At 57.7% G+C, this 13924-nt stretch overlaps 1 protein-coding gene across 2 annotated transcripts in view; it reads right to left on the reverse strand.

The window, feature by feature from the left end:
* Positions 1-236: 236 nt before the first annotated feature.
* Positions 237-13924, reverse strand: part of BIN3 (bridging integrator 3) — a 47964-nt gene continuing 34276 nt past the window's right edge. The window contains exons 5-9 of one of the 2 annotated variants that reach the window (XM_010365385.2): positions 9919-10055; positions 9454-9494; positions 3724-3865; positions 3408-3542; positions 237-1109 (exon numbers count right to left, since the gene is read on the reverse strand). In XM_010365385.2, the coding sequence (XP_010363687.1) occupies positions 963-1109; positions 3408-3542; positions 3724-3865; positions 9454-9494; positions 9919-10055 (602 nt within the window). In that variant the 3' untranslated portion in view covers positions 237-962. The remainder of the gene's footprint in view (positions 1110-3407; positions 3543-3723; positions 3866-9453; positions 9495-9918; positions 10056-13924) is intronic. The other variant, XM_030938015.1, reaches the window with a different exon arrangement.

Consider the following 13924-nt stretch of genomic DNA (forward strand, 5'->3'; position numbering starts at 1 on the left):
AGCGTGTCCTCCACAGCTCTTCCTACTCCTCTCCTAGGCTTGCCTGCGTGCCCTCCTGCCCAGCATCTCTGCTGGACCACAGTGCAGTTCACTCCAAAAGGTGGGGCAGGGCTGGGGAGGTACACACAGACCCCTGCGTGCTGGGCTGCCTGCTGGAGGGTGCTGCTGCTCAGCGGAGGGCAGCAGGCCCTGGAAGTTTCCCCTGCTCGCCCTAAGTTACAACACAATACCATGTGGACATTTCATTGAAAACTTTACTTGAAAAAATAAAATTCCAAATACTCAGGTGAGACACAAACCCACTGTTTTTGCTTTGAGACCTGTGAATTCTTGTGGGACATTCTGTGTGGTGGGACAGTTCCACTGACAGTTTGAGGTCCCGAGGTAACAGTTCTCAGTGACCTCGGGAACCCCAACAACTTGGGTCCCAAAGTCACGAGGGTAGCTTTTGTCTTGCTGGGAAGCTGGCTAAGGGCCTGCCAGGGCTGGAGGACCAGCTCTCCTGGGCAGGGTTTAGGGCCTCTCCCAGAAAAAAGAGACTTTTAAGTGAAAAGGCAACGAGGGGCCAGAGGGCTCCCCAGGATGGGTCTTTTGGAGGTAGATTTGATGCCCACAATGCATGCAGGGCTAAGACCCCCAACTAAGCCGACAAAGCCCATGGCTTCAGAAGGGCTGCAGCTTGCTCAGGCCCTGGGCCAGGATGCATGCTGGACGGTTCTCCAAATAAAAAAGCCCCAAGGGTTTGTCTACACTGCTTACCTGCTGGGGTTGTGAGTGGGGAGACGGCGGCCTGTCTAGGGATCCTGGTGCGGGGCTCAGGAAGAGTCACTCATTGCAAAGGGCCGGCAAGTGAACCAGGGCCATCTCTGTCCCCAGCCTGTGAGAGGAGCAGCTAGCCCTGAGAAGGGCAAGGACGAGCGAGGCTGACCGTGTCACAGGAGTCGTCCAAGAGTGACGGGGATTCAGTCATCGGCCACAATGGAGAGGGCCCGGAGCTCACTGAGTTTGGCCTCGTTCTCCCGCTCCCTCTGCTCATCGGAGTGGCCTGGCTGGTCAAGCTGCTGGGTCAGGTCTCCAAAGATCTTGTGCATTTCTGAGTAGTACACAACCTGGGGGAGGTGGCGGGTTGGCACATGCTGGCTCCAGGGAACCATGTGCTTCAGGGGGCGAGAGGCTCACACTCCTCTGCTACCCCCTGCCCTCACCCATCTGGAGCTGTGTAGCAGCATGCCTTTGGGAATGTGCAGGGCACGGAAAGGCTCTAAGACTGAACCAAAAGGAGCCGGGGAGCAACAGGGCCTCAGTGGCTGGAGGTGGAGGTGCCCCTGCTTTGGGCGCCTGGTTTCCCCAGCAGCAGGTGCAGGAAGGCATGGGCCTTCTAGGGCAACTGTGGGATGATGGGCACCATGACTGGAGTTTTACTGCTTTTTGTAAGCTAGGGAAGAACCCATGGCTTTTGTCCATGGCAGAAAGAGGGCATGGTAGACTGGTGGCTGGCTCCTAAAGCCCTAAGCCAGCTTTAGAAGCACAGGTGAGAAAGGGGATGCCCGTCTAGCCTTCCATTCCCTCCCAACTTGCATCCCACCCTTGCTCATGGCCCAAGCTGCGTGGCCAGGGGGACAGCTCAGAGGCCAGGTTCACTGCCAGGGTCCCTCTAGGGAGGCACCAGAACCGGGGTGGGAAAGGACACAGGGATGAGGGTGGGGCAGGTGGAGGAATGGGGAGGCCTGTCAGTTCTCACACATGGCTGAGGACCAGGGGCTTCTCCACAGACAACAGGGGCCACTTCTGCCTCAGTTTCTATCTCATGACCCAGTGAACACATGCAGTTTCCTGAAAGCTTCCACACTTTGCACTCTAGACACAAGGAGGAGCTCTAGACACTAAGGGGACCTTGTGGGAAATGCCAGGTGGGGCAGGGACCCACGGCTGACACTCCTGAGGCGAGATTTCTGCCGGCCGACGGGGAGCTAAAGTGAGCTGGTCTCAACACTGCTGTCACCTCTGGGCTGGGGGTGGGCTGCCCTACCCGCCCCTCCCTGCCCAAGCCACTGCGCACTGAGTCACCAGGGATGCTCACTTCTCCATGACTAATGGCAGCCGGGCGGGCGAGGGGGAGGCTGGGGCCCAGGAGGCAGTCAACAGCCCCCAGCAATGCTGCCTGGTTACAGGGCATCCCTGGCCTCCCATCTGCTCCAACCTGGGCATGCAGGAGCCTGGCACCCTGTGGCTTCCTCCTGTGAGCAACAGGAGGGAGGGTGTAGGGAAGCACCTAGGTGACAGTAAGGAAGGGCAGGCCCAGGTCTCCCGTGAACCCGATGGGGCGGCTGAAGGGAGCCCTCACTGCAGGAGCAAGCGTCGGGAGAAGTCCCCACCCTCCTGCAGAAGGTTCTAGGTCTCACTGCTGCCTACAGATGGCACAGGACCAAGGACGTGGATCACTGACAAGGCCCAGCCCTAGCATGAACCCTGCTCAGGCGTCCTGATTGGGGTGGGTGGCCACCCTGACTCTGGCCCGGCAGGGTGGGTGTGCGGGCCAGGGCTTTGTGGCTGTGACTGCGGGGCCTGCAGAGAACGGCCACTGGAGGGCGCCAGATGCCCACCCAGGCAGCGCAGAGTCTGAGGCTCAGGGACCTGGCGCCCATGGCTGCCAAGGGTGTTGGGGTACTGAGGCTGTCGCTGAGTGTGAGCCATCAACAGGGTCCTGTGTGGAAGGGACCCGCTTCTGGCATGGGTGCCCACCCTTTTCTATTTTGCCAGTTGGGGGAACAATCTTTGCTAAAGGCTTGAAGATGGAGGAGGGTGAGGAGCGTGGGAGCCACGGGTGCTGCCACTCCGTGTCCTCCCATCCCCGAGTGGAAGGGGACACTGGGGCCTGGCCCGTGTCTGACCCAGGGCCCTAGCAGCAGCCCTGAGTGTGGCTCTCCCCAGGGCTCTGGCACCCCTTCCCTAGTGGCTCCAAGGCAAAACTCCTGCCGTTTCCTGCTAAAAAGAAGACTGGCTCGGGGTGGGTAGGGGAGGGGAGCTGAGTCCTCAGAATAGGCCTCCACTCTCCAGATCCCTTTCTCCTCAGCACCACCCTGGGTCAAGAACCTGCACACCTGAGGGTGTGGGGCAGAGGGGCTACTTAGTGAAACGCAGAGAGATCCAGGGAGGAACTGCCAGACACAAGGGAACCTCGGCCATGCCTGGTCTGGGATTCACCAGAGCAACGTGAGGACTCTAGCAGCAGACAGGGCTCCCAAGTCACCGAGCCGGCGACTCTGGTACTAGAATGAATTCCTTTGGGGCTGTGCCTGGGGTGGGTGCCCTGTCTTTGTGGAGAATGGCTAAGCCACCCTTCCAGCGTGGGTAACAGGGAGTGGCATGAGCTATGTCCACCCAGGGGAAGAGCGCCTGGGCCTCACCTGTGCTCGGATGAGGGACTCAAAGCTGGGCTGGAAGTAGTCGAGGCGGCTGCCGTAGAAGCGCGGCATCTCCTCCAGCAGCTGCCTGTTCTTGGCTTCAAAGTCCTCCCGCACAGGCCGCAGCTCCTCGCGCGCCTAGGGAACAAGACCCTGGGTGTCAAAACGCTGTCTCACTGCTGGGTGTGGGATATGGCATGGGTGGGGTGGGGACGGCTGGTGTCTTGGTCCTGGTGCCCCCAGGTGAAGGGAGGGACTTACCACAGGTGACCACGATGGCCCATCTGTCCAGCCCTTGCCTGCCTGTCTCCCCTGGTACCTGGTGGAGCTTGGCCAGCACTGGCCCCGTCTTCTCCTTTTCCTCATACTTCTCCACCTTGGCCTGCAGCCTCCTGTAGTCCTGCAAGGCCTGTTCCCGCCGCTTCACCGCCATGTTGAGGCTCGGGAAGACGCTGCCGAACCTGTGGGACAAGCTGGCTGGAGATGGGCCCGCTCTTGGAGGGGCAGCCTGGTAAGCACTCACTTTTCCAAAAATGTGCCCTGAGCACCTACTAAGTGCCAGACCCTGCTCTAGGTCTTGGGGAGTTCACCGTGAACAAGACAGATGAGGCCCTGTCCCCCGGAGCTTGTGCGAAAGTGGACAATGTCGTGGGGTGAGGGCAGATGAGAGGGGGCAGGGCTGTGGGCCAGGTCCCGGCAGCACAAGATGGCCCGGGAATGAAGGGTGCCCTGACCCCCACCTCCTGTGAGCTTTATCACACAATGGACTAGAGGATTGTGGGGAAAGTGCCTTTGAAGTCATCTGGCCAAGACCTCACTTTTAAAAAGGAGGGAAACTGAGGACAGAGAGATGACCTATGACTCATCCAAGGTCACCATTGGGCAGAGAAGGTCTAGAAGACAACACAGGTGTCCATGTTCTCTGTCTGGCACCCTTTCCAGCCCTCACAGTGCCACTGGCAGGTGGCAGAACTGAAATCTGAACCCAGTCCTGGCCCAGGGCACCTTCTCCTTCAAGGGCTCCTTGGCAACACGAAAGCAGCAGAAATCCTATGGTTCTGCCACTGGAACAGCCAAAGTGCCAACCAGCTGCTTCAGGAAAATGGCCTGAGGACCTCCTACGACCCCACCATGACTAGAAGGGACCGCATAGGAGACTCAGAAGAGGGGCCCCAGAGAGAGCAGCGGTGGATGTCGTGGTGCTGCAGGTCCACACGGGCCTCATCTTTGTGACCCATGTGGCCTCTAGTGACCAGCAGCAATGCTCTCCTAAGGCCCTCGCTGCTGCTGCTGCTGGAGGGCTGGCCCTCGGCACGATGGCAGGGGGCGTCTACCAGGCAAGCCAGAGACCTTGAGTGCCCGGGATCTGGCTGTGCAGCCCAGGGAGCTCATGACTCTGTGGCCATTCGGAGGTGACCCAGGACCAGAAGAGTTGGTTCCTCCTGGAGGTTTTTATGGGAACCCAGAGAGGAGGAAAGACAAGGGCAGGAGGCAGTCACTGAAGCTTGGGTCAGCCGCTCACAGGCGCTCAGAGACTCACTGTCAGCTTCCAGGAGCTCAGACACCATGCGGAGCAGGGCTTCCCAGATCGGCCTCTCAAAGGGCATGACCCAGAATCTGGTTTAGAGACGGAGTCTTGCTCTCTCACCCAGGCTGGACTGCAGTGGTGTGATCTCTGCTCACTGCAGCCTCTGCCTCCCGGGTTCCAGTGATTCTCATGCCTCAGCCTCCCAACGAGCTGGGATTACAGGCATGCGCCACTATGCCCAGCTAATTTTTGTATTTTTAGGAGAGATGGGGTTTCACCATGTTGGCCAGGCTGGTCTTCAACTCCTGACCTTGAGTGATCCACCCGCCTCAGCCTCCCAAAGTGCTGGGATTACAGGCATAAGCCATCGCGGCCGGCCTGGTTTTAAAAAGCCTCACAAATCAGGTGTCCATTTGAGGTAACAGTTTTGCCCGAGAATAAGAGGATATAAACTTTACCAAAGCATTAAATGCCCCAAACTAAGTCACAGACCCAGGGAGCAGATTTTGATGAAACGAAGGGCTTATCCCCAAGACAGGCTACTAACATGAATCCTCTACCTCAACAGTGTCCATAACTAACTCCCTGTCTAACAAGGTGCTAAGTAGGTGAAGCCACCAAAGCACCCTGAATTCTCACCCGTGCCCTTAGACAGTAATCAAACCAGCATCTGACCGACTTGCTGGGCAGAAGCCATGGGCCTCCCAGCACTGTGCAGAGAGCGCAGGCCCCTCAGCACTACGGAACTGAGGGTGGGAAGCAGACACCACCAGGACGCGTGGTCACCCATAGCGTGGGCTGGAGTGAGACCACTGGGAGGAGCTAGGCTTGATGCTTTTGCCCAGGGCAGCTGCGTGGTGGAGCTGCAGCTGCTGGGGAGCCCCGCCCCCTTCCTGGGCAGCTGAGAGGCACATGCTCTGGCAGCAGGTGCAGCTGGGCCAGAGAGGATACCAGGCCGCCTCTCCCACCACCCCAAATGGCCAAGGGACCACCGGCAGCCACCCTGGTCCTTGTCCTATCCTTGTGTTAGAAGCCAACTGCTGCTTGGATGGTCCCAGTGCCTGGGCCTTGTGGGTGCCTGGGAGCTGCCGGGTGGGTGCAGGCACTGGGACAGGGCATGGATGAGAGGCAGGCAGGAGGCAGCAGGTGGAGAGCTCTCTGGCCCTGGCCTCAATCCCACCACCCTGAGCTCACATCCTCAGGAAGGAGGGCATCACAGTGTCAAGCCATGTGTGCGCAAGGCGCCTTCCACAGCGCGGGATGGGAGGAGCCCCATGCTCGTTGCTCCAGCAGCCTGACCCCCCACATCCCCTGTGGCACCCTCATAGCCTCCTTCCCACAGCTATCGGCTGGGGCTTATTTCCTGGGCCAGAGTCAGAGCCACCAGGAGCACTGACTACAGGGGAGTGCCGAGCAGGGGTGAGGGGGGCTGGAGGGGTGAGGGGGGCTGGGTTACAGAGCTTCTCGGGGAATGGGGCGGTGGTGTCTCCAGGTAGCCACCTGGCTGCATGGGCTCCTGCCAGCCCCCTGGAACCAAGACCATCTGCCTCTGCAGGAGATGTGGCTAAAGGCCACCTGCATTGTCCGCTTTCGCACAAGCTCCAGGGGACAGGGCCTCATCTGTCTTGTTCCTACCCCTGTGGGAAGAGCATGTCTTCACCATGAAAACCTGTTTCCCATGACAGCACCCCTCAGTCACCAAGAGGCTCTGCCTGCTCAGGCCACTGGAGGCGACTGCTGATAAATGACCACCGCGGTGTGGGGGAGGTTGGGTCCTGGGATTGGGATTCCCTAGGGGTAGGGACAAGTGTCACACCCTTCTACATTCAGGGGGAACTCACATCAGTCAGGGCGGGGCGCAGCTTGTGCCGAGGTGGCTGAAGAGTGGGGGACCAGGACTCCGTCACATCTGCCCTGGTCACCGACCCACTGAGGCCCCATCTCCCTGTTTTCTACTTCTTAGCAACAGAACAGACTTTGCCAAAGCCTCAGGGTGGACAGTGGACGTACGATGGTGCTGTGTGGGATCTCAGGTCAGGGCTCAGGGTGCTGGCAGGGGAAGTGGAGACATGCACAGGCTGGGCCCCTGTGCCAGCCCCTCCCAGATATGCCCCTGGGACCCCACAGAGGCCCTGCTGACTCTACCCAACCACATTGGGGGCGGGGGGCCTCTCCCCAGGTGTGAAGCCAGGACCCAGGCTCCACTCTGCTGTCCCAGCGCACTTCACCCCTCCTCTCTCCCTGCCCACCTCAGCCCACCAAAACCTCTCCTGCTCCTAGGCGCAGACTGTCCCATTCTGAGAAGTCAGTTTGGCTCTCTCCTTCCACATGTGAGGAAACAGCCTCTGAGGCCTGCTGGGGGCAGGCGGGACAGCCCACTCAGCATGCCCCGCTCCATGGTCCTGCGCCACGCCTGGCCGCTGACCCGAGAACACGCCGTGGCTTTCCACTAGACTGTAAGCTACTGAAGTCCGTTTTACATTTATCCTCAAAGAAGGGGGCCAGGCTAGGCCCAGGCCAGTGATCAAAGAACTACCCATGATCACTGCCCAATTCTTAGTCTGCCCTAAGGCTCAATATCAAACTCACTCCCCTGGGGATGGGAGGGGCGAAGAGGAGCAGGAGAGGGAAGGGGAGTGAGGCCGGCTGGGAGGTGGGCTGGGCGCAGCCAGCACTGGTGGGGAATGCCTGCCATGCCTTGGTCTGTGCCCACGCAGCCGGGAGCTTCCACCCACCAGGAAAGGGAAATTGAAAGCATCCCCATCCGACATGTGAATGCGGCCCAGAGACTGGGGATTAGAGGCCGAGCCCCTGCAGGGAGGCCGGGGGCGGTGGGGTGGCCATGTGGCCATGATCTTCATCAGAGGACAGGAAAGCTGGAGTTTCCTGTTTCCGGTGCTGGGGTCCCTGGGAGCTTCTCTTCTGGCAAGAGGAAGCCAATGGGAGGAGGCTGTAGGCTGCGCAGTTTTATGTGGTTGGGGTAGATCATATGTCAGCTGTGGGGACACAGGGAGAAGCCAGCCAGGCAGGCCTGAGGGCTCATGCAGAGGTCAGCGGATCTGCTGCGGAGATGTGCGCCCCCTCTGCCACGCCCCCACCTTCCTGGCAGGTGGTGGGCCACCAGGGTGGTGGGAAGTGGCCGGGGTTTCTCTCCATTTGGGCTTTAGAAGCCAGGAATCAGATTTCAAGGGCGCCTTGTTGATACTGAAATTGAAGTGGGAGTCAGTTCCCCAGTTCTCTGAGTCCCTGCCTCACTCTGCTAGCCATGGGTGCCTGTAGCAGCCTCTGTGTCCGTCTCTGGGACCCGTGTGGCCCTGGCACAGAAAAGCCCTCTGTGGGCAGGGTCTGCTCAGCCTGCGTCCTTCCCAACCAGCCCTGAACAGTCTGTCCTGAAGCCCAGGACCAACACCCACAGCCACGGAGCTCTTTCTGCACCCCAGCTCCCTATGCAACCCTGTGGCTTGGGGCTGCACCGTTACCAGTAGGCAGGGGGTGGTGGATGCCCACTCTGGGGAGGCTGGGGGGCCAGGGCCGGAGCGGGAGGCACAGTCCCTTCCCACCCTGCCTTCTCTGAGCCTCCATGGTCCTGGCGTAGAAACAAGAGCTTGCTAGGGTCAGGCGGGCCTTTTCCTAATCCCAAACTTCAGGTCTGCACAGTCAATGAACAGCTCAGCAATCCCAAACACGAGGGGCTGCAGGATCAAAAACTGCTCCCCTCATTGCCCTCTGGGCCCTGGGCCAGGCCAGTGATAATTAGGCAGAGCCTCATTACCCGGCCCTGGCAAGTCACTGCCCGGGACCACCGCAGAAGAGGCAACAAAGCGCAGCTGGGCGGGCAGGAGCTTTCTAGGTCACAGCCTGCTCGCGAGAGGCCAGGGAAGATGAAGTGATTCCGGGCTTCAAGGCACGGCTCTGCCTGTTCCCCGCCCCGGGGACCGAGGGAATAGGCCTGTCTGATCGCTGACCAGGGCCTGCCCAACTGAAGATGAGTCTCACAGAAGCATTCCTGACCCCAACAGGCCACAAGCCAGGGGACCTTCCCGGCCAGACCCCGCTGCCGCGCCCTCCCCGTGTGCGGCCACCCCCACATTTCCAAAGCCGAGTGCTGCAGGCAGCTGCTCTCCCAATCCAGCGGGGCAAGATGAAAGGCCTTGCTCATGTCCACTGAGGGCTGGCCAAGGTCTCTGCTAGCTCCATTCAGCAAGCCCTGGCCCCAGTGGCTCTCAATCAGGAGGAAGCGGTCAAATGACCAGCAGAGCAGCGGCGGTTGCTGGGCGGGGTGGGGGGCGCAGGGCGGTGGCAGGGTCCCCTGAGCTCGCCTGGGCCATGCGGGTGCTCTGGAGCCCCCAGGAGCATGGGCGCTTAGGCCACAGGTCACAGAGCTGATATCCCCACTGAGTTTCCCGTCAGGCCCCATGGGAATCTGGGGACAGGCAGCTAGAAATCCTGTTCAGTCCCCAAGTAGTCGTTGACCTGCCTCTCCCATACGTGCCCCGAGGCTCCCAGGTGACATTTACTCACTTTTTTAAGGGCTCGATCACAGTCTTCTGGATCTGGTTCACCTGTCCAAGAAAAACCCGAAGACATTAAAACTGGTAGGGAGGGGAGGACGACAGGCAAGGCAGGGCCCCTAACTACCGCTGGGCTAGGAAGTCTGAAGGGCCACAGGGTGCTGTCCTTGTCCTGGGCCTGGCCTTGCTCAGGGTGGATGGCTGGGTGGGCGGCCACAGAAGGCTCAGGGGCTGGGGCGAACAGGACTGCCGTTGGCGACCCAAGCTCGTGGAGCCTCAAGAATCAGGTAGAGCCAAGGCAGAACAGTCTGGAAAGAGCCCCATGGGCTTGCAGCACATTGTAGCACACGAGGCCAGAGGGCTCAGAACCCCGAGAGCAGAGGGAGCGCACTCGGGCCTCCCCGCACAGTCCACCCAGAGGCCCAGACGTGGGGTGGAAGTCATGCCTGCCCACCCCAGACCAAGACCTAGTCACCTTTTCCTGGTTGAAGGCGTCCATCCGCTTCATGGCCGTGTCCAGGGCCGTCACCATGCTCAGAAGGTCCTGGTCTTGCTCGCAGAGGGGGTTGGAGAGTAAGTCCAAGGATATCTTCACGGCAGATTTTGACATGGCTGTGAGAAGCCAAAGCTCAGTGAGCCTTCTACGAAGGGGCAGGTTTCATGGCCTTCTCTCCAGGACACCGTCCTCCTAAGCCAGGGGCCTGCACCCTGAAGACCTCTTCCCACGGCCACGGCCGTCAGAATGGCGAAGTACCACACAGCCACAAGCTGCTGCTCTCCATGCTTTAACGCTCATTCCCGACCCTAACACTGCTCTGGACAATTCTTTTGAGCGGCTTTACCTATTCTCCAAACCCTGGGTTAGAAAAGGACCATCTGCGTGGGAGGCTATAAAATATGTTTCTGGCTCCAAAGATTCTAATTCAGTAAACCTCATACCCAAGAATATGCATTTAAAACCACCTCTCCAGGTGGTTTGGACGTGACACTTGGTTTGGGACTCCCAGAGGGACAAGAGTAACAGTACTCCAGTTTACACATGCTTTTACTACAAAGGGCCCAACAGTAAGTATATCAGGCTTTGAGGGCTGCACGATTCCTGTTGCAACTTCTCAACTCTGCCGTGTGCTGTGAAAACTGGCAGCGACAGCACATAAAAAATGGATGTGGCTGTTTCAATAAAACTTTATTGACAAAACTGGGTCAGATTAGGCCAGCAGCTGTAGCTTGTCAACCCCTGGTTTCCCCGACATCCAGTAGGCCAGTAGGAAGAGATACACTGGAAACTGTGTTTTCCCCCGAGACTCACCCAGACACATTCTGCAGCTGGTACAAGCGGCACTGGGACAGCGGGGCCCTCCTTCAGGGTCTCTTCCTGCTCCTCCAGAATTTTGTTTGTAAATAATGGAAACCTGGCAACTTGTATGGGACAAAGAGCTCCAAAGCTGCCAGCAGGTCCCCATCTTGGGGTTCTACCACTGCTAAATGAGAGTCCCAAGCACTCTCATTTAGGGCTCAAACAACCCAGGGGATGTCTAGCGGAAATGTATTTTGGTTCCATTTTAGAGAGGAGGCAGATCAGGTGCAAAAGGGTTTGTAATGCCTCCATGGTCAAATGGCTGAGCGTGCCAGCTGGGTCCTGACCCTTGACCCTGGGCAGCTGCTTCCCTGTTCACTGCTCTCCTTATGATGATCTGGCCTGGAGGAAGCCAGTGGACAGGTCCATCAAGCTCTATCAGGTGTCCACTGACGTTTTTCAAGGCACCCTGGTACCCGATCCCCACGAATGTGCCACCCACCCCTCTGTGCTCCTCCCTCTTGTGTTGACATTCCCTGCTGGGCAGATGGGAAGCCTGGGAGTCACAGGCGGCTCAGAGGCGGGCTGGAGACCTGCTGGCAGCTTTGGAGCTCCTGGTCCTGAACGTGTTTTCAGGCCTCCATTATTTCTAGATTCTAGAAACAAAATTCTAGAGGGGCAGGAAGCGGGCCTGGAGAAGGGCCATGCTGGCCTGATGCTGTCTGTACCAGTGTCAGAGTGCGTCTGGGGCAGGTCTCAGGAGAGAAGACACATTGCAAATGCATTTCTTACCATATGCATGTTACTGAATTTAAGATGCTCTTCATTGTAAGTCATTTATTGTATAAACTACTAAGAGAGAAAAAACTGTTGTCAATCAAACCAGGCTACACTTTCAGTACTTTCATTTCAGAGATGGTAACTGTGGAAAAAGTGTCTTAGGACCCATGACATAAGGTCTGCCTCCCAGTTAATTACAGATGTGGCCTCGCCTAGCACTCCATGGCATGAACCTGACCCCTGACCCTGCGCTCCCCAGGGAAGGGTCTGCCTCCCCCAGGCCCCTTCACCAGCCAGCAAAGCAGTGCTGAGCGGACTAGCCAGCCAGGAGCACCCTCCTGGGGTTTTTCTGGAATCTGGGAGAGTGCTACAGTCACCCAGCAAAAGGGCAAACTGTGGGAGAAGGCTGGAAATGTAAACTTTCCAGAAATGTTGAAGCAACGGAGGGAAAAACACCTCTTAAATTCTGTGGAGTGACCCTGTAGGTTTAGGAACAAACGTTATGTGTAACTTGATTTGATTATGAAATGATCACATACAGCATAATAAAAAGATAATAAAATTCTGGATAAAGCTGGAAATGTTTCCAAAAAATATCTTCTGCTATTTCTTAAAAAAAAAAAAATCTGAGGAAAACAACCCAAAAAGCCAGAGGAGCAAGGAGACGTTCTTCCCACTTTCCTTTTTTTGTTTTTGATACAGAGTTTCACTCTTGTGGCCCAGGCTGGAGTGCAATGGCATGATCTCGGCTCACTGCATCCTCCACCTCCTGGCTTCAAGTGATTCTCCTGCCTCAGCCTCCCAAGTAGCTGGGATTACAGGCACCTGCCACTACACCCACCTAATTTTTGTATTTTTAGTAGAGACGGGGTTTTACCATGTTGGCCAGGCTGGTCTCGAACTCCCGACCTCAGGTGATCTACCTGCCTTGGCCTCCCAAAGTGCTGGGATTACAGGCATGAGCCACTGCGCCCGGCCCAGCCCCATTTTCTCCTTTCTTTCCCAAAGCTCTTGCATTGTCAGGAAATCAAGGAACTGAGTGGGCTCAGTGGCCAGCCCTGGGCAGAACTGGGCCTGGAATTTCCGCCCAGTGATGCCCCCGCTTCTTATGTGCAGAGCAGAGCTGGGATAGATGACACCAAGAACACCATGGCCTTGGCTGGGCGTGGCGGCTCATGCCTGTAATCCCTGTGCTTCGGGAAGCTGAAGCACGAGGATCCCTTGAGCCCAGGAGTTCGAGACCAGCCTGGATGACATAGCGAGACTCCGTTCTCCCTCAACAAAAATAAAGAACAGCAGGTCTCCATGCCCCTCTGGACCTGTGGTCCCTGCCCCAGCCCATACCTCTCATTGTTTCCTATAGGGTCTGGGAGAGGGGCACAGTCAGCCTGGCCCATACCAGGAGGCTGGTGGTCTTTGAACCTTAGAGAAAGTGAGGGTCTTGGACCCCACCTGGGTCTCTGGAGTCCTGATGCAGCCTCTGGAATGTAAGAGTCAAAGGTTCACCAGAGCACTCTGAAAGTAACATGAGTTTCTGAAAGAAAGGTCATCTTTTTTAGAATAACTAGGGATTTTCCACCTTGCTGGGGAGCTTAGGAAATTCCACGCTCAGGAAAGGCATCCTTCCATTCCCCTCAACTGTCCAGATCAGTGGTGCTCACAGTGCGGTCCTCAGCGTCACCTGGGAACTCCAGGGACACACATCTTCAGGTCTCGCCCAGCCCATGAGTTAGTTGGAGGCTGGAGGTGGGGCCTGGCAGCCTGCAGCACAGCAAGCCCGCCCACAACGCTGATGCCCTGTACGTGAGACTGACGTGGCCGTCAGGCTCGCCTCAGCCCCATGACCAGCACCGTGGCTCTTCAGAGGCACTGTCTCTGCCCACATCCATTCCTGAGGATAGCAGTGCTAGGCTTCTGCAGTCACCCATCAAACTCTGGTTTCTCTGCTGGAAAACTAAAGCTTTCCACAGCCACAGACAGTGCATCACAGACCCCTGATGCCCTCCTTGGTTCCGGAGCAAGCCACTGTGAACGCAGCACACCCTGGCTTCATTTATGCTCTGACAGTGCAGCTGTCTGCAGAAGCAGGAAGGAAAGGAAGCAACGGGTCACAGCAGCTCCTGAACTGGAAAGGCAGTGGGGACTGATCAAGAAAAATGTGACCCAAGTAACTCAGACCTGAAATAACTACAAAACAAACAACTGCAGACAAACTCCCAAATCCGGTCCTTGGCTTGTGACACACAGTTTGGCAACGCTAGAGGCCAGGAGCAAGGTGCATGTTCAGACCAGCCCACGGCCCAGGAATTAGCACTGGCATGAGAATTCACGGCACAGACCAAGATGGCCACAGTCCCTGCACCGGTAGTCAGTGCTCACCAGGGCATGGTGGTGGCAGTGGTGG

This window comes from Rhinopithecus roxellana, chromosome 9, assembly GCF_007565055.1.
Source record: "Rhinopithecus roxellana isolate Shanxi Qingling chromosome 9, ASM756505v1, whole genome shotgun sequence".
In the NCBI taxonomy this organism is placed as follows: Eukaryota; Metazoa; Chordata; class Mammalia; order Primates; family Cercopithecidae; genus Rhinopithecus; species Rhinopithecus roxellana.